The following is a 20,209-nucleotide window of genomic DNA, read 5'->3' as shown; positions in this document are numbered from 1 at the left end:
TCCACCACTTCAATTCTGTGCAGCACTCTCTCGAACAGGACCCAGAAGCGCTAACAAACGGGCAGGCATCGGGCGCTCACGAGAGCTAAGAGAAATCTCATCCCCAAGCAGGACAGAATTTCCACCAACAGTGCCCGCAGCAGGGGTTTGGCCACTGCTCCTTATTTCAGACCCTGGGTGGGCTAAGAATCCTTTGATCCAGGATTTGGACGCAGCAAGTGTGGGAGGCATCAAGCCCAGCACAGACAGAGTCTTAACCTTCCCCCTTCTGTTTATGAGGCATCTTTAGAAGATAAAGGTAAAAAGAAACATTTATCTAAATGGAGCTCAACGCCGGCTTTCAAAACACTCAGCATGCCGCTATCTTGACCTCCCCTTGGGATATTTCATCTTTGTTACAAATTATAGATCAATTTGATGTCTTATCAGGATACCAGGTTAACTGGTCAAAAACAGAGGTTTTGCCTTTCAATAAGTATGTCCATACTTGAGGGGGTAAGCAAACATGTGGACAATGGGGAGCCGGTTGATATTGTATATCTGGATTTTCAGAAGGCGTTTGACAAAGTGCCGCACGAAAGACTCCTGAAGAAATTGCAGAGTCATGGAATCGGAGGTAGGGTATTATTATGGATTAAGAACTGGTTGAAAGATAGGAAGCAGAGAGTAGGATTGCGTGGCCAGTATTCTCAGTGGAGGAGGGTAGTTAGTGGGGTCCCGCAGGGGTCTGTGCTGGGTCCGTTGCTTTTTAATGTATTTATAAATGACCTAGAGATGGGAATAACTAGTGAGGTAATTAAATTCGCCGATGACACAAAATTATTCAGGGTCGTCAAGTCGCAGGAGGAATGTGAACGATTACAGGAGGACCTTGCGAGACTGGGAGAATGGGCGTGCAAGTGGCAGATGAAGTTCAATGTTGACAAGTGCAAAGTGATGCATGTGGGTAAGAGGAACCCGAATTATAGCTACGTCTTGCAAGGTTCCGCGTTAGGAGTTACGGATCAAGAAAGGGATCTGGGTGTCGTCGTCGATGATACGCTGAAACCTTCTGCTCAGTGTGCTGCTGCGGCTAGGAAAGCGAATAGAATGTTGGGTGTTATTAGGAAGGGTATGGAGTCCAGGTGTGCGGATGTTATAATGCCGTTGTATCGCTCCATGGTGCGACCGCACCTGGAGTATTGTGTTCAGTACTGGTCTCCGTATCTCAAAAAAGATATAGTAGAATTGGAAAAGGTACAGCGAAGGGCGACGAAAATGATAGTGGGGATGGGACGACTTTCCTATGAAGAGAGGCTGAGAAGGCTAGGGCTTTTCAGCTTGGAGAAGAGACGGCTGAGGGGAGATATGATAGAAGTGTATAAAATAATGAGTGGAATGGATCGGGTGGATGTGAAGCGACTGTTCACGCTATCCAAAAATACTAGGACTAGAGGGCATGAGTTGAAGCTACAGTGTGGTAAATTTAAAACGAATCGGAGAAAATTTTTCTTCACCCAACGTGTAATTAGACTCTGGAATTCGTTGCCGGAGAACGTGGTACGGGCGGTTAGCTTGACGGAGTTTAAAAAGGGGTTAGATAGATTCCTAAAGGACAAGTCCATAGACCGCTATTAAATGGACTTGGAAAAATTCCGCATTTTTAGGTATAACTTGTCTGGAATGTTTTTACGTTTGGGGAGCGTGCCAGGTGCCCTTGACCTGGATTGGCCACTGTCGGTGACAGGATGCTGGGCTAGATGGACCTTTGGTCTTTCCCAGTATGGCACTACTTATGTACTTATGTACTTCTGAGATGGTGCAATATCCTTTCCAGATAGATAGAAAGGGTCTTAAATATCTTGGGGTCTGGTTTGCTCCCATGCTGGAGGACACCATGGATGCCAACGGAGACTATTTACTTAAAGTGGTCCAAGAACTGATGACTGGTTCCCACTTTACCTCTCGTGGTGGAGGTAGCTGGATGCTATTTGTATAGTAGTGGTTTAAAAAAATATTTATGTGCTGCATATGTTACCTATTCATTTTTCACCTTTTTATAAGCACTTGGAAAAGGAACTGATAAAATTTTTCTTGTAAAAAAACTCCCATCAATCTCTTTGCAAACATTGAAACTTCTAGGTGGGGTTAACTTTCTGGATTTCTTTCACTACAATACTACATTTATTTTGAGACTGGCACAATCTAATTAGCTTAGATGCTCATCCCAGTTGGTTGGAATTGGAGAGGCATTTACTGGAGTCAATTCCTTTACAACACAGTGTAGGCATGTCAGTGCCACAAGCTATTAAAGATAGTTTATTTATATGAGCAGCCTTGAAATCCCACCAGGAGTTGAGTATCTGGATAGTTTGGATCTGTACTCTTTAAAACTCTCTGTTTGGAACAGGGCATATATTAACATCAACAATAAACTGATTAGCTGGTGAATATTTGGAAAGTGGATCAATTCTTGTCAAATAATGTGATAAGATCCTTTCCAGAATTGCAAAGAGAGTTTGGTTTGCTAGCATCACGGCATTATAGATGGCTCCAGGTGATACATGTGTTACAGCATAGTTCTTTACAGTTGTGGATATGGGTGATTAGAATTTGCAGACCATTCTTGGTAAACTTGGTTCCCTACCCAGAGCTGCTCTTGATTTTAAACGTTACTCAAATGGGGGTGCTCTCACCGTAGTGTTGGTATGGAGAAAGTATGGGAATCCAAACTGGGCCAGCAGATGGATCCATTGAAATGGAATACAATTTGGTGGACATCAATCCATACTACAGCTTTGGTAGCCATCTTATTTTCTTATTCATAGACCATATTGGATGCCAAATAAAAGTGTCAAATTACAGTCCGGGACACGTGGAGGGGTATAATCGAACTGGGCGCCCAAGTTTTCCTGAGGGCGTCCTCGCAGGACATCCACGCGAAGGGCGGGGAAACCCATATTATCGAAACAAGATGGGCATCCATCTTTCGTTTCGATAATACAGTCGGGGACACCCAAATCTCAACATTTAGGTCGACCTTAGAAATGGTTGTCCCCAGTTTTTGGTGATAATGGAAACCGAGGATGCCCATCTCAAAAACTACCAAATCCAAGTCATTTGGTCATGGGAGGAGCCAGCATTCATAGTGAACTGGTCCCCCTGACATGCCAGGACACAAACTGGGCACCCTAGGGGGCACTGGAGTGGACTAACTGATGCACTAACTGAATGGGAAAAGGCTTGCAGTGGTCACTAACCACCTCCCACCCCGAAAAAAACAACTTTAAAAACTTTTGTCTTTTTTTTAGAGTATGGGTGAAGGACCTCTTTCGCTATGCCTCTGTCCCTGCGACGGCAGTTGAGGACGTCCTTCGCTATTTATTTATTTAGATTTTCCTCACACCTTTTTCAGTAGTAGCTAAAGGTGAGTTACATTCCGTTACACTGGATATTTCTATGCCTCCGTGTTCAAAATGTAGATGTTTGTGAGAAGGATGTCTATTCCTGGATGTTTCTGTGAGAAGGATGGCCATGCCTGTTATGCCTCTGACACCCCCTTTATTTATTTGGATTTTGGATCACAAGTAGCAACAGTGGGATTTGAACTGGCCACCTCTGGATTGCAAGACCAGGGCTCTAACCACTAGGCCACTCCTCCACTCCACTCCCTTGAAATTTGGCCATCCCTGTGGGGGGGGGGGCAGTTGAGGACGTCCAAAATGTTTGAAAGGACATCCACGCCTTTGTTATGCCTCCGCTGACACACACATACCCCCCCCCCCCCCAGGGACCTGCATACTGCCCCCCCCCCCCAAAGGGATGGCCAAATTTCAAGGGAGTGGAGTGGCATGTAGAAGTGGAGGAGTTGCCTAGTGAATAGAATACTGGTCTTGCAATCCAGAGGTGGCTGGTTCAAATCCCACTGTTGCTACTTGTAATCCAAATAAATAAAGGGGGTGTCAGAGGCTTAGCAGCCATGGATGTCCTTCTCACAAACATCCACATTTTGGGCATCTTCAACTGCAGTCGCAGGGACAGAGGCATAGAAATATCCAGTGTACCTGAATGTAACTCACCTTGAGCTACTACTTAAAAAGGTGTGAGCAAAATCTAAATAAATAAATAGAAAAGGACGTCCTCAACTGCCATCTCAGGATGCAGGCATAGCGAAGGAGGTCCTTCACCCATACTCTAAAAAAAAAGTTTTTTTCGAGGTAGGAGGTGGTTAGTGACCACTGGGGGAGTCAGGGGAGGTCATCCCCAATTCCCTCCGGTGGTCATCTTGTCATTTAGGGCATATTCTTGTGGCTTCGTCGTAAAAAAAAAAGGGACCAAGTAAAGTCGGCCAATTGTTCGTCAGGGACGCCCTTCTTTTTTCCATTATCACTTGATAATGCCCCTCTGTTAGGCACACCCCAGTCCCGCCTCCGCTACACCTCCAACACGCCCCCGGGAACTTTGGTCGTCCCTGCAACGGGAAGCAGTTGGGGACGCCCAAAATCGGCTGAAAAATTGGTGCTAGGCACTGTTCTATAAATGGTGCTCTTTACAGAAAAGCGCTTAGTGTCGATTCCAGCACCTAAAGTTGAGGGACAGAATTTTCGCCAACTGAAACCTGGTATAAATGCTGGTGTCCAACTCATGCCATTTTGACACATAAATGGGCCTATTTTATAGCACCTCTGACCTGCCCATGCTCCTCCCCTGGCCATGCTCCCCTTTTTTAAGTTCAAAAGTTTATTCAAGTTTTAAAAGTACAAGAAAATCAATAACAGTAAAGAAAATAGCCAAATGATTACAATAAGGAAAACAGTGAAAAAACAACTATAGAAAATATGAATACACATATACACTTGAAAGTGAACCACTTACTATTGCAAATGAGAGCACTAACCTGAATGATAGCTACTGACTCATAGCAAGTTATAGGATAATAATATAGTGAATGGAGACCACACCTTATCATAAGTGGAAAGCGATCCAAATTTCTCTGCTGCCACTCGCTCTTATTTAACTGTTAAACATACGGAGTTCCACCACATGTATTAATTCAATTTAGACAAATCCTTCCAACAATGACATATCATTTTTGAGTTGCACGCTATGGGATTTAGTAGCTCAGTGTTACAGAATAGTATTAGGCAGATGCGTACACAAATTCAAATTAGTGCCAATTAGCTTTGATGATAGATTATTATGTCCAATTAATTCACAGTTGATAGCTCGTTAACCAATTTAGTTGTATGCACATCTTGGCTTTGTACTGAAATTTCAGGACCATATATGGTGGAAAGATGTGGTAGCCGTGTTAGTCCACTTTTAAAAGGTAATCAATATAAATAGAACAAAATAAAAAATGGAAAAGAAAATAAGATGATACCTTTTTTATTGGACATAACTTAATACATTTTTGATTAGCTTTCGAAGGTAGCCCTTCGTCAGATCAGAAATAAGCAAACGTTAATAGGTGAAGTATATATATAAGTGAAACATCAAAGCATTGCAGTGACAGTCTAACAGGATGAGGGTGGGTTAGGTGAGAGACAAGGAGAGCTGGGTGGATGAGGGACAGGGAGATATGCATGGAGATAAGAGGGTGACAAAGTAGTACAATTTTATGGCTTATAATGGTCTAGAAAACCCAGATCTTTGTTAAGTCCTGTCTGGTGGGTGTCAAAATATTTAATCATTCTGACTTCAAAGGTCTTACATTCCTGTATCGTTTTAAAGTTCCCTTTTAGTATTCTCACCATAAAATCATTGGTACAGTGTTCTGGTTATGTAAAGTGCTGCCCCACAGAGGTAACATCCTGGTTGGTACAGGCAGTTTTCATATGATGTCTAAGTAAATTAAATCTCTTCTTTAGCATCTGACTTGTTTCTCCAATGTAGCACCCTTTGTTACATGTTTTACACTGAATGATCTTTACCACATTGGAAGATAAGCATGTGAAGGATTCCATAATGTTGAATATTTTTCCTTGTTGATAGTTTGTCTACTTTATTTATTTATTTGTAGCATTTGTATCCCACATTTTCCCACCGATTTGCAGGCTCAATGTGGCTTACATTTGCCGAAATGGCGGTTGCCATTTCTGGGTAACAGAGTACAAAAGGCATTACATTAAGGTGCATACATACATGGTAAAGAAGAATACATTGTGGTAGTGTGTATTGGTTCCTGCGTGATAGATAGGATTGTAACTAGAGGTCTGGACACCACTCCTGTACCGACACCCACATCAGAAGTCATCCCATCACCTATGAGGCACACAAAGAGCAGCACTAACCATAACACCACACAGATCTTTTCAACCCCAGACACAGGTAAATTATTGTCAAAACACAGCCATGTTGGGTCAAAAAAGTTTATGCTGCATTAGAACTCTGGTCTCTTCAGTCTCATCTTCTTGGGCGTGCCCACTTTTTCTGAATCTTTTATCTGTCACCTTTTGAACAGCAATTTATGTATGCTTCTACCTGGTTTCAGAAAATAGTTATTTGGAGGTGTTTCATTGATGATTTTTTAAAAATATTATTATTATTATTATTATTATTATTTGGAGACCTGATCAAGATTCACTGATATCTTGTTGACTGCCTCAGTTCTATAAATTGTCACCTAAAATTTCCAAGGATCAGCAGCAGGAATGAACAGCATTTCTAGACATTCTTGCTAAGGTTGGTGTGGATTGAACCATATACAGGAAATGATGGGCAAAATAACTTTTCCTTGTAGCTTATATTTTATTCTGCTCATTAGACAGCTTTTATGAATAGTATATGTTCCTCAATTGCTGAATATAAATTATGGCTGGAATTTTGGCACAAAGGTTTGCAGAGTGGGATTACCCACAATCTCCTATATGCATTGTGCATTTTACGGCATTTTTTGATAACCTATGGAGAAATTTGTATGTTCTTTATCTTATTTTACTCTGGTCAATAACATGACTCAAATCATACAGAAGCATTGTCATGTTTTATCAGTTCAAGCGGTTTTTACAACAGCATGCCCATCTGTAGCTTTTAAGAGAGGTCACAGAGTCATACACTCCAACCTGTCCGCCTTGGAAGATCCATCTGCTATGATGGGACATCAAAAATAAAGTTTTTCTTTAACAAAGTATGACCTGCACTGAATAGACAAACCCTATAATGCAAAATAATTAGAAAATTAAGTCAATAGCAATATGTTCATCATTTGTGGTTTATGTGATTTGGAGGGGCATTTTCAATATGATGTCTAAGTCCAACTTTGGACACTTTGCTCAAAATGTCCAGAAACCAAGTGGCAAATATAGTGATTTTCGAAATGGCAAAATGTGTAATTTTTTTTAATAGCCAGTTGCTAGATGTTTTTGTGCTCTGTGCATTTATCTTTTTGGTCCATTTTTGGAAAAGAAAAACATCCAAGTGAAAAACACACAAAAATCAAGCCATTGGGATGCAGAAGGAGCCAACATTCTTAATTGACTGACCATACAGTTTTTTTGGTGAGTTTTGGAGGGCTCACATCTTCCACCACAAGTATAAGAGTTAGAGTGGGATATGGGCCTGGGTCCCTTTCTCTTTAGTGCACTGCTCTGACCACTAGGCTACTCCAGAGACCTGTTAACTGCTCCAGTAGAACTGGCCATAACAGCTGAGGCTCTCATAAAGGCTGGTATGTACCGTTTCTTTCACATCTTTGGGGGGTGGGAGGGGGTCAGTGACAACTGCGAGAGTAAGGGGAGTCATGCCATAATCCTTCCAGTGGTCATCTGACTCAGTCATGCTTAAAAAAAAAAAACAGGTCTAGACCAAAAATTTGAATTCTTGCCTTGCACGTTTTAGTTTTGTTTCATTATGGCAGAAAAAGTCCAAGTGAAAAGGAATGCCCTATTCACGCCCCTAATATGCTCCTGACATGCGCCCTTGTGATTTGGATGTACTGAAAATGAACTGCATAGATGAATGTCTGCAAAATAGGTTATGGCAATAGCGATTTGAGCATGTCCAAATGCTGCTTTATGCCACTTGTTAAAAAAATTTCTCTTTTTGAAAATGAGCCCCACAGTGTCCTTATGAAACCATGGTGCTCATTTTCAAAGCACATAGATTAACAAAGTTATGTGGAGGCATATTTTCAAAGCATTTAGGCTTACAAGGTTCTATAGTACCTACGGAACTTTGTAAGTCTAAGTGCTTTGAAAATGAGCTCCTTATAGTAACCTATGTAACTTTGTAAGTCTGTGTCTTTGAAAAGACTATCTATATTGGAAGAACAATGAGGAAGATGACTGTACAGTGCACTGAGCACAAAAGTACGATCACAGTGTGGACTATAGCCTGTTCCTTTAGAAACCCATTGAATTAAAAATCCCCCAGTTTTGATGAAGAGCCATGGTTCATCACAGACCAGGTTTTACAGATTAGAGGTCGGGGGGGGGGGGGGGGGTGATTCGAAGGACACAGTATTTGATATTTGAGTGTTGAATTGTTAAACCTCTTGGTTTAAATGATGATGTGGTGTAGATACTGAATCAGAAGATCTCCGTTGTGGAAAAAGATACAATACTGTTGTTGAAATATGATATCAGTGAGGAGTACTTAAAACATGCTGATGAATGGAGCGAATGGTGGAAGGCTCTGAATGGAGGCACTTTGGTCATGATATTTGCTGAATTGTTAAAAGAAAGTCGGCTGAAATTTACCACCAAGTAGAGGTGAGGATGGCAGGTGTGCAGTCATGCAGCACTAACAGCAGTAGCAGTTTTGGAGATAAATATAGTTTATAGAAGCACTAGCTGAACCAGTATGTGCTTAACATTTAGGTATTAGCAGTTATGCTATACCTAGAGCTGGTGTCAGTGTTAGCGCCTAGTAACTTACAGTTTTTATTTATTTATTTATTTATTGCACTTGTATCCCACATTTTCCCACATATTTGCAGGCTCAGTGTGGCTTACAAAGACCTGTTATGGCATTGCCATACCAGTGTAAAGGGTACAATTGGTGTTACAAAGAAATTAAGGCAAACACGAGGGTCTGGTCAAGTAGTTATCATAAGAAACATTCTGAGTAAAGTTGTGTAAGTGTTGTGTTATGGTTAGTTAAGGATTATCTTGGTAGGCCTTGTTGAAGAGATAAGTTTTCAGAGATAATCAAGTTTGGATCCCACCCATACTCTGCCCTTATGTACATACCCTTCCAAATATGCACTATATAAGTTAAGCAGGTATTTGCAGAACACTGCTTAGGTGGCATATTGTATGTGTGCATTTATAAGTGCTACTTATTTCCTGCTTATAAAAAATGTTTCATGAGAAAGTGTATAAAAAGATTTAAAATGTATATAAAAATATTTTCAAATTTTGTTGGAGTTTAAGCATCAAGAACATTTTCACAAATTTGAACTGGGAGCTTTTTGTTTAGTGATTGAGTTCAGCAATTTGGCAGCAACAGTCAAATCTGGATTACAATTGGATTGGAAGTTGCATAGCCATGAGCTTCTGAGGTCTTTTCCTCCCTTTTTTTGAATCATGTTGTTATACAAAACTTATTGAGTTTATACAGTTTCACTATTGGGCTCAGTTCAAGAGTGCTTGCTAAAGCATTTGTTGCAAGAAGAATATCCCTTCATGGTATTTAAAAGTATAGCCTGTGAGAGAAGAGTTGCCTTCTGAGTGGTCAATTTGCATATGCTGTGAAGCCTGCTTGTCAAGTGGTATTCCCCAGACAGAGCACCAGGTGGTGCAAGGAGGGTAACAGAGCTGTGACATGTTACCAGGGAAAACTTAAGAGGAGGGGATGTTGGAGGAAATAGCAGATGGTTTAAGATTATTTGCCCTGAGTTAAAGGGGAGCCTTGCAGATTGACTTTGAAAAGGAAACCAAACACTTGAAAGATAACATTCCTATAGAATTGTTTTTTTTGTGGAAGAGTTTGTGTTCTTTAGCATCTTATATTGAAAAGGATAGAATGCTATGTGACCATTTCTTGTAAAAAGGAAGAAGGCTACTGGATTTTTTACACTACATTTTTCTGAATAGGGAGAAATATCATTGGGAGAAACTTGAGAAGTAATTTTCTGTTGAAAGAGATGAATATGATAGCTTATACATGTGTATGCTATATAGCAATTGTATAAAAGTCCTTTTCCATGTATATGAGGAAAGAAAAACGTTATATAGTTATTCCTGAGAGGTAATTTTTTACTTGTGCATGAGAGATTATATAAGTACAATGATATATGCTGACAAAAGTATACATATTTTGCATGGTTCATGCCTGGGAGTTCACAAGGGTGAGATTTGGATGGGATGACATTGCAGAGTATATTTATTTATTTAGATTTTGCTCACACCTTTTTCAGTAGTAGCTGAAGGTGAGTTACATTCAGGTACACTGGATATTTCTCTGTCCCAGGAGGGCTCACAATCTAAGTTTGTACCTGAGGCAATGGAGGGTTAAGTGACTTGCCTAAGATCACAAGGAGCAGCAGTGGGATTTGAACCGGCCACCTCTGGATTGCAAGACTGATGCACTAACCACCCATAGAGTATATGTAAATAGTTGCACAGGCTTTGGAGTAGGTGTAAATTTGTATGAGAGCATTTTCACAGTACTGAAGATAGTTTTAGCAGCCTATTTTATAAAGGTACATAGGCTTCTATATTGCCTTTATGAAACAGGCACATTGTTAGAAATGTTAATGCCAGGTATGCAAAATAGGTAGAGCAGAATAGTGCAACTTATTCCTTCTTGAATATACAGTCACACAATTGCACTAGTCTTAGAAGAGGTGTAAATGTGTGTATCTTCTTTCCCTGCAATTTCATAAGGGCACATAGGTAAATATGTTCTCTCTATATGATGTGCACAACATAGGCACCCTTGTGCCTTTCCTCCTTAGCTACCATGTTGTGGGAAATTATCAATGTGGGCAACCGTTAATATGTGATATTTAATTGTGAACCCCAGTTATTAGTAACTAGGTCTCATTGCATAAAATACCAAAAGTTAGTGTTAAAATAACATGGCTTAATGGTAGCACATGTTCATAACTCCCCCACCCTTCCCTTAGTGTACAGTTTTATTCCCTAGTAATCAGAGCTGACATTGTGATGTCATAATGACTCATTCTGCCAATGCCTAAGAGCCAGCCTCATCAGTGATGTCACAATGGCTCAATTGCCCTTTACTTGACTCACTTTTATTACATATAGCAGTGATTTCTAGAAGCAATTTTTTTAATTAAGGGGGAAATTTATTTACATGGGCTTAAGATGTTATTTAACTGTTAACCCCAGTTATAAGTAACTAGGTCTCATTACATAAAATAGCATGAGTTAGTGGTAAAATAATGCATTTTAACAATAGCCCACATTAATAACTACACCCCTTAGTTGGTTAGATTCTTGCCATTTTTGTATTAATACAACAAACCCTAACCTCAAAGATTGTCTTTTGGTATCTTGTACTACAGTCTGCCAAGTCTACAGCAGACTGAAGCACCATAAACATTGCAGCAATACTTCATGTAAAATTTGACAGAAACAATCTAGTTGAAGCCACTGGATTCCAAATACTGTTACATGTGTTTGTAAAAAAAAAAAGTGGTAATTTGTATGTATTTGATGCTTAAAAACGTAACAATACATACAGATGTAGTTACCTGGTGTTTCTAAAGTTCTCATAATCAAATTGTAATGGAACCCATATGGAGAAGCTGATTTTAGTCATCATACTATTTACAAATCGGACTGAGGACCAGCATCCATATCTATGGCCTGACAGAAACGTATCCATTCCCATTCCTATATACAATATAGGAACAGTATCCATTCCCATGACTGGTGTGATTAGTACAGTTCGCATTATTGCTAGTTAATGACTAAAGTATTAGCAGCATCTGGTTTTAAGACAACTGAGATGGAGAACAGTATTTTAATGAAAGCACTGGATGGGACATAAACGAGCAAACAGAAGTAGAAAAACAGCTTTTTAAAGTATGTTACCTGCTATGATGGCTGGATTGCTCTGTCCTCCTTCCGGTTTCACCCAGACTTCTACCGTGAACTCCTCTCGAGGGATCTCGGGCATCGCATCCGGATGTAGCACCAGCTGCTGTTGGGGCCCGGAAAAATACAGGGTCGCCAACTCCTCATCTGTGTTGAAGAATACTTCTTCCCAGTTTGTCTCTCTACCACTTCCTGAAAGCTTTCTCCAGTCCCTTGGCCACCTCGGAAGACTCTTGATTTGACTGTTTCTATAGAAGGGGTACATAGTTTGGATCTCTCGAAGGTCTTCATTGCTGTTGTCCTCCACGTGCCGGGGATCTCTGTCTTGACCCCTTCCCCAATCTTCTTCATCACCATCACTGAATATACTGTTGGCTGTTTCCTCTGTCCTGATCACAGTGGCATAATCTGAGATTTCACTCTGTAAGGAGCTATCGTCCAGCTCCAAAGGTCCTAGCTGCCCATCACCACTATTCTTCTGCCACCTGGATAGTACGCTTATTCCTTTATTGCTATCTACAAGCATGGCAGGAAGAATACTCCTGGTCTCTCTCTTAGGGCTGTCTTCTTGGCCATAGCTTTCTCCCCACTCCTCAGCAACAGGCTTACAGCCTTTTGATTGGCTTGCTCTCTTCCTGCCATGGTGGATGCCTCCTATGTTTTTAACTTGTTTCCTTGGGTAAAATGCAAAAAGATGGTGTCGAGGGACAGAACGGGCTCTACGGACTCGGCCACCCAACCAGCAGCGCTCTCCATCCAAAGAAGCCCGATGCTGGTCTGCCCTCAGTGCCCGCATCTTTATTGGATCAGAGTTAGCAACACTGAGTATCCATAAAGTCAAGACAAATGATACAACAGCCAGAAGCTTTAAGCACGGCATACCTCCCCAGCACCTAGAATCAGCCAGGTACCCTACACATTAAAAACCAAAAAAAAATCACACTCTAAAATAAGTTACTTTTCCACTTTCTCTTTTGATCAAATCTTCTAAGAGTGAACTATAACAAGGAGAATGCTTCAATCCTCTCACTTAATTAAAACAACAATAACAATAATAATAATAATTCAGGTCTGGAACCTCTCTTTCCTTTTATTAGCATTTGTTCTCTATAGTTTGGTTTTCTGTGTGTGCTTGAGTTCTTTTCTTTACCTATCTGTCTCTCACTTTCCTTTATAAGTAATCGCCAATTGAAGTTTCCTTGGATTTCCTTCCAGAAGAAAAGAATTCAGCACGCACCAGCAGCAACCACTAGAAACAGTCGGAAGCAGTTAGTTTGTTAAAGTGCATCTTAATAACCACCAGGTGCTAGTCCACCAATGGCCAGGAAAAAGCACAGAGAAGTCCTAGACACGCCCCACTCAGGCTTCAGCAGGGGTGACACCTCTCACTGCTACCAACTGCAGGTTCAGTTCTATCATTTTGCTAAAGAAACAGGAGCCAAAACTTTTTTCCCCCTTGGTTTCATCCCTCACACACTGCCATCATAAACATGAGGTCTTCTAGAAATCGTTCAGATCTATTCTTTACATGTCTTCCTTTTCTCACTTTTTTTAGAGGTTATTCTTAGTTTCTGGCTATCTCCCTATCTTGTTAGCCGGTTAAATGGACTTTGACAGAGGAAGAAACGCACGGGGAAGTCGTGCACGAACAAATGCAGAGCTCTTCTTTCTAGCAGAAAGGACGTGGCTGCTGCTGCTGCTGCTTAACTTCTGTTATTCATTGCTGCCCCATGTTCAGTGGTGCTCCAACCTGCTGCTGGCTTCAGCTGGTACTAGAGAAAAATAATGCACTCTGCAAGTGTCCAAGTCAGGGCTCCAATCGGAGCAAACCTCCCTGCTCTCCTCACCCCCCTTGTAATTGGAATAGATGGCAAAGATATTTGAGCAACCCTCTTAATCTCTGCTGCTCACTCTGAGGCAATTGCCTTGTTCTTAAAAGAAAAGGATGATGTCAAACCTTAATAAGTATTGTGCATCGCTCCACCTCCTCCCTATACTGCTTATCCCCTCCTTCATTCTTAAAACATCACCTCCCGATTTCACACCAGTACTCTGGAGACAGCATACAGATGCTCGTGTTTTCTTACAGCAAACATCTCTCTCTCTCTCTCTCTCTCCCCATCATTTTTTAAAGCCCACTGATGCTCAGTGCAGAGGATCAATAATGGTCAATAATGCTTCTGTACATACTTTCCCTGTCCCTCACTGTAGCTCAAAATGTGACCTGGTCCGCCTCCTCCATAAGAAGGAATCAATTAGCATTTGCTTGTCTGGGTATTTCGCTTTCATAATACACCACAGGAGTCATTCTTGCTGTTCAGAGCTTTGTCAGACTATCTACCTTTCACTTTTTTCACTCTTACATACCCGTCCTCTCTTTCTCCTATCTGGTTCTTTCCGTTTTCTATATCCTTTGCTTTCTTTTTCCTTTATTTCTCTAGAACTCAGAACCAAAGGGAGGGGGAAGTAAGGGTAGAGAAAACAGAGTTTATACCAGTTCCAAATATCTGATATTTTGCATTCTGCTACCTGTTATTTTCTGTCTTCTCCATCCAGTTACTCTTCTCTGTGCATGTATACTAATGCTGAGTTTTAAGATGCCGAAATGATTTAAATGCTCATTAGACATCGATGGCAGACAGACAGAATAGCCTAAGGTTGATTATGTTACAGTAAAAGTTTATGAAACCAAATATTCTTTCCATTTTGTAGAAACGCATCTTATGCATCTCAACCTAGCCTCCTTCTTACATGTTCTACCTGCCTCTCCCAGACATCTTCCCCTCCCAACAGCTGTCTCTCTCTCTCTCTGCTCTTGCAGGCTTCATTCCTCCCCCCCCCCCCCCCCCCCCAAATCCCTTTCTTTGCTCCTGCAGCATGTTGCACTGCAGGTAGTCAATACATTACATCACTGTATGAAAATAAACCTCCCTTTCTGTCCCTGTATACTACAAGCGCTCACCCACAGCTCATGCTGCCACCGTCTTCCTTCCTTTCACACTTATTCTTGTTGTGAGATTAAAAAAAAAAAAAGTTCCAAAAGCCTGAACAGCACAGAACAAGTCAGATGTTCACTGAGGCTCAGTGTTTCCCCTCCCTGTGCCTTTCTCAGCTGGTTTATTCACTCCTTAAAGGAAAGGGAGATTAGACTACAGGAGAAGTAGGAATCTAGGGTCAAAAACAGCAGCGCCTCTGAGAAGTCAAACCAGTCCTTTAATGAAGGAGACCAGTTCTTGTTTTGCTGCTGTGAAAAGTTTGGTGGCAGTTCTTGCATCACATCTTGTTGCCCCTGCTGCTAATGACCCGTTCATAATAAGCAGCAGTGCCTGGAATGGCCACCTTCAGGTTAGTTGGACTTTATTTTCCCATTCCTTAGCTTACCAATCTTCACGTAAGATTTAGGCAGTCTAAATGTTCAAAAAAAATAGTTGAACCATTTCTGTATTTTCTTCTTTTTCTAATTTAGTTGCTACTTCCGAATCCTGCCCGCTAGTCCCCATCTCTCTCTCACACACACACATTCTCTCTCTGTACCTAACTATCCTCTCCTTTTGTTTGCTCATTGCCTTTTTCTCATTCAAACAAACCTTGATAGGAGGGAGAGGGAGGGAGAGAGAGAGAGCTGAGTCAGTGGTACTGTGTGAAATGTAAAATGTTAACAGCTAAGAACAATGTTCTTGATTCCCCTCTATCTCCTTCCATAATTCAGGGCTAAAACAGGGATTTGACAAGGGTGGTAACAATAATCCCATCTGTTGGCCATGTGTAGAAAGGTGTGTGGTGCAAGGTTTAAATCATATGTCAGGGCAGCCAGATCAAAAGAACTTCCCTCCCCCCTTACTCTCCCCTGTTCTGTCACCATCCAAAACTAATATAAAAAGTGACACCTCAGATGTTTTAATGAGAGTCATTTATTCACTTCTTTACACAGATAACATTCAGCTGTTACCCAAGTGTAAGATGGGAAGGACCTGTTTTGAGCTCTCCAAGTAGGATATTATTTCTCCTCTGGCTTTCCTCTGAAGTACTTACTATCTGTGGTGATCAGAGCACTGCAGGGTTGCCAGTGAATGCCTGAGGCCCCTTCCAGGGTACAAGCTTTTTAAACCAGTAAAAGCTGGAGGGAGAGAATGGATTTAAGGCCACACAGCAGCCCTTGGATGGGGTGGGCTTTCCTTTCTCTGGACTGAGAGGGAGGGAGAGAGAGGGCAGGATCCACTGCTGAAAAGCGAATAGTGGGAAGAAGTTAGGCAGAGTTTTAGAGAAAGTCCTGGGATTATTCAAAATGGAGTGGAATTAAACCTTGGAGCTGGGACCCGTTCCACCCCCCTTCCCCCCTTTGGCTTGCCCGCCAATAACTCGCCGACACCAGAGTTGGGTAACCATAGGCCGCAGCTTGCTTTATTAACCATGTACTTAATTAACTTCATTAATTTGACAAAGCAATATGCCCCCACCACCCCGAGCTACATATGTCCAGGCTTAACATCAGCAGTTAGCCCCACCCCCCTCCGCCGCTCGCCATGTTAGCAAAGTGGCAATTTCTCGGCTTCTTCCAGGCCCCACCATCACAGCAAGGGCTCTAAGCCATTTGGCCCGACCCGCCTGTCAAGCCCTGACTCAGCCCCCATGAGCCATAGCTCCCGTAGCTCGGGGTTTGATTGCTTCTTTTTGCCACAAGGGGAGGTCCTTGTGCCGCAAGGACTCTCCTCTCCCCCCCCAGCTGCGGCCTACTCAGACCCTGTCCCCCAGATGCTTTCCAGACATTCCTGGATATCCTGCAAAGCAAGTCCAAGCCCACCTCGGTCAAATGCACCCGGTCCCTCGCAATTAATCCCGCACATTGGGTGTCCACCTAGTCGTGCCTGATTTGGAGACCCCCCCCCCCCCCATCCACACCCAGACCTGCCAGTTAACCTTACTCAATCAACAAACAAACAAGTGTTGTAAACAGGCCTAGCAGCCCGTAGTTCAAGGTGTTGCATCCCTAACCCCAACCTCTCAAGAAGGCCGGATGTAGCTCCTATGGGCCCCCGAAGCCCAACTGCCACTACTGCGAATGGTGTGCGCTCCTATGCCCGCTTGACTGGCGCTGGTTGCTGCCCCAATGTGGAAGGAATGCGTCCCAAACTGAATCAGGTTCTCCCTCGCCACTCTGAGACACTGATGGAGCTCCGCTGCAAATTGGTACATCGTCAATACTGTGCCGTCAGCGTGCACCAACCATGAGGAGGAGCCCCTGGGCCGAACCTCTAAGTAGCCTGTCAACAAAGCTACTGGACAGGAGTCCATACCTCGAACCCCCTTCGACACTATCGTGCTGCCTACCCTCCTCTGGTCTGCTTTAAACCGCAACAACTTGATGCGCAACCCGCCGTCCAGAATGCATACATTCTCGTGCAGTAATCGCCACAAGCTCCCCCACCCGAAAAGCCTCATAAAAATCTAGGCAAAGGTGCTCGGAATAGTCTGGCTTCGAAAGCCGCCCGAGCCACCTCCCTAACTATGTGCAACAATCGCACCAACAAGCCGTGGGTGATCAGCCTACGCGCATCCTCCATCGGAAGAACTGTTCACTCCAGCCTTTTACGGCACTGCCCACTAGGAAATGGGTACTAGGTTGACCCCCATCCAAAAGCCTTACTGAAAAATGTGATGCCCGCCAGCTGCCACCTAACCGCACTACGCGATCTCCCTTGACTCTGAGCGTTGTCAATGTATGGAGCGAGCTGCTCGTCGGTAGCCTGCCCCCCGGACCAGCCCTCACTCCGAAGTAGGCTATACACTTGGACATAGCTGCTGACATAGGTAGACCAAATTGTCAGTGCTACCGAGGCCCTCAGTATCTTCCACACCTTGGGTCTCCGAGTCGCCAAAGCTGCTCCGGCATCTGCTGCCCTTCCAAGTCCGCTTCCAGTGCTAGGGCCCTGAAAGTCTAAACTTGCAAGCGAGACAGCGCATCAGCTACCCGATTATCCAGCCCAGGGACATGTCTAGCCCGAAGGTGTATATTCATATGCAAACAGCGCAGCACCAATTCCCAAACCCCGGAGTTCACCGTGAAACGCTGCGCCGCCTGCTTGTTCACCACCTCCGCCACCCCCTGATTGTCGCACCACACTAGTATGCTCCTATCCCACAGCCGCCTCGACCACAGCTCGTGGGCTACCACAAACGGAAACAATTCCAAAAAGGTAATGTGCTCCGTAAGTCCCGCCTCAACCCAGCTGACCGCCATGGGGGCAGCACACCAAGCACCCGCACAGTACACTCCAAAACCCAAGCTCCCTGCCGCATCTGTAAACAGCTCTAAATCCACATTGGACCGAACTGCACTCCACAGTACCGACGTACCATTAAATGCCAACAGGAATTCCAGCCACGTCCGCAGATCACTGTGCACCCCCGCAGATAATCGGATAAGATGGTGAGGCTGCACTACCACGGATGTCGCCACCGCCAGATGCCGCGAAAAGGCACGCCCCCATCAGGATGACTCTACAAACAAATTTTACACTCACCAAGAAGGACTGGATGGCCCCCAACATGGCCGTCCTGCCCTACAACACCCCCATGATCTGCTCCTCCAGTTGAACCACCTTCTTTTGCGGCAACTGCGTCACCATGCATCCCGTGTCGATCTCGATGCCCAACACGTCAGGACTGAAGCAGGGCCCTCCGTCTTATCGGAGGCCAGCGGTATGCCAAAGTCCGCCGCCACCTGTAGAGAGGCACCCAACAGCCTACCGCAATATCCGGTATCCCGGGCCCCAATGAACAGGAAATCGCCCAGATAGTGCATCAGCGTCCCAACCCCACTGCAAGAAGGTTCCCAACAACCTACTGCAATCTCCACTATCGTTGGCCCCTATGAACTGGAAATCGTCCAAATAATGCACCAAAGTGTTCAACCCTGCCTTCTGCACCATCACCCAATGCACGAAGGAGCTGAAATGCTCGAAGTAAAACCCCTTCAAAATGAAAACCGAGCAGCCGAAAGGCAGACGGGTGAACTGGCAGCAGCCTAAAGGCCGCCTCGATATCTACTTTCGCCAACTGCGCTCCGAATTCGCACTGTTGCTCGAGTCGCACCGCCCAATCAAACGAGGTGTACTGCACTGAGCAGCAGTCTTTGGGAATACCCGCATTCACTGACCCGCCCAGCGGATAGGACAGGTTGTGTATCAAGCGGAACTTTCCTGTCTGCTTTTTCGGGATGACTGCCAACGGGGAAAGCATAAAGGGGCAAAAGGGGGGACCGACGAACGGACCCGCCACCTACCCAACCGTAACACCTCATCCAGTTTACCTCGCACTACCCCTTCAGCTTCGAGACGGACGCCGAGTTCCGAACCCAATTAGAAACTAACCTCCCCTGGTAAGGAATAATGAACCCTTCTGTGAAGCCCTTCTCCAGTGTCACCGCAGCTTTTTTCATGGGTATTGGTGGAGCCATGGCAGCATCGCATCAACCTTCACCGTGGGCGCCCGTTCGTCCCACCTACTGTTTAGCAGCAGGCGCGTCCCCTGCCCCTTTTCTCGGACATTGGACTGCGGCGTGTCCCTGCGTGCATGCGGAACAGGCGTGGTGAAACCTACAATCCGGGAAAAGGCAGGCCGCTCTATTAAATCACCAGCAGACCTCAGAGGCTGGGCCTGGGATGGCCCCCGCGGCGCTGCCCTCCCCGCTGCTCGAAAGGGCTTGCTCAAGCCAGGTGAAGTAAACCCCCCTTTCCCTGCCCCCCATCGCCACGGATCTAGGGGCCATGTAGACCAACCAGAGGTTGATATCCTGTGTGCCCCAGGTCATATGCGTGTTCTCTCTAATTTATCCCGGAATGCTTCATCGTAGTTTAGCCACGCCCAACCACCAAAGCGCTGGAACGAGTCCAACATGGAATCCGCATATGCCAACATTAAGCCATACTGACTCATGTCCCTCCACCCCCTTGAAAAAACTCTGCTGATGCCCTTGAAGCATCATGCGCAACCCTGCATACCCCAAAAGCCTGCCTGCTCACTGGACACTCCCCAACCCGCTCCTCGAGCTGCTGCCCCTCCTCTCGCTCTCCCCTGCGAGCTGCCGGCTGAGGACAAGAGGCCTCCCCTGCCAGCCCACGCCTTTCCTAATGCTGCCTCCACAGCCATGGACTTTCTTTTATATTCCCCCTTAGCCCCGCCCCCTACGCCGCCATCCACCAATGGCAGCCCCCCAAGACCCG

General features: G+C 44.2%; 1 protein-coding gene across 1 annotated transcript in view; it reads right to left on the bottom strand.

The window, feature by feature from the left end:
* PAPPA2 (pappalysin 2) overlaps window positions 1-13,868 on the bottom strand; it is a 440,672-nt gene extending 426,804 nt beyond the window's left edge. Inside the window, 1 exon segment of the mRNA XM_030206931.1 lies at window positions 11,985-13,868. Coding sequence (XP_030062791.1) covers window positions 11,985-12,867 — 883 coding nt within the window. The 5' untranslated portion in view covers window positions 12,868-13,868.
* Between the last annotated feature and the right edge of the window lie 6,341 nt (window positions 13,869-20,209).

Source organism: Microcaecilia unicolor, chromosome 6 (genome assembly GCF_901765095.1).
Source record: "Microcaecilia unicolor chromosome 6, aMicUni1.1, whole genome shotgun sequence".
NCBI classification, from domain to species: domain Eukaryota; kingdom Metazoa; phylum Chordata; class Amphibia; order Gymnophiona; family Siphonopidae; genus Microcaecilia; species Microcaecilia unicolor.
The sequence above is the reverse complement of the archived record's forward strand: the minus strand, read 5'-3'. Positions and strand labels throughout refer to the sequence as shown.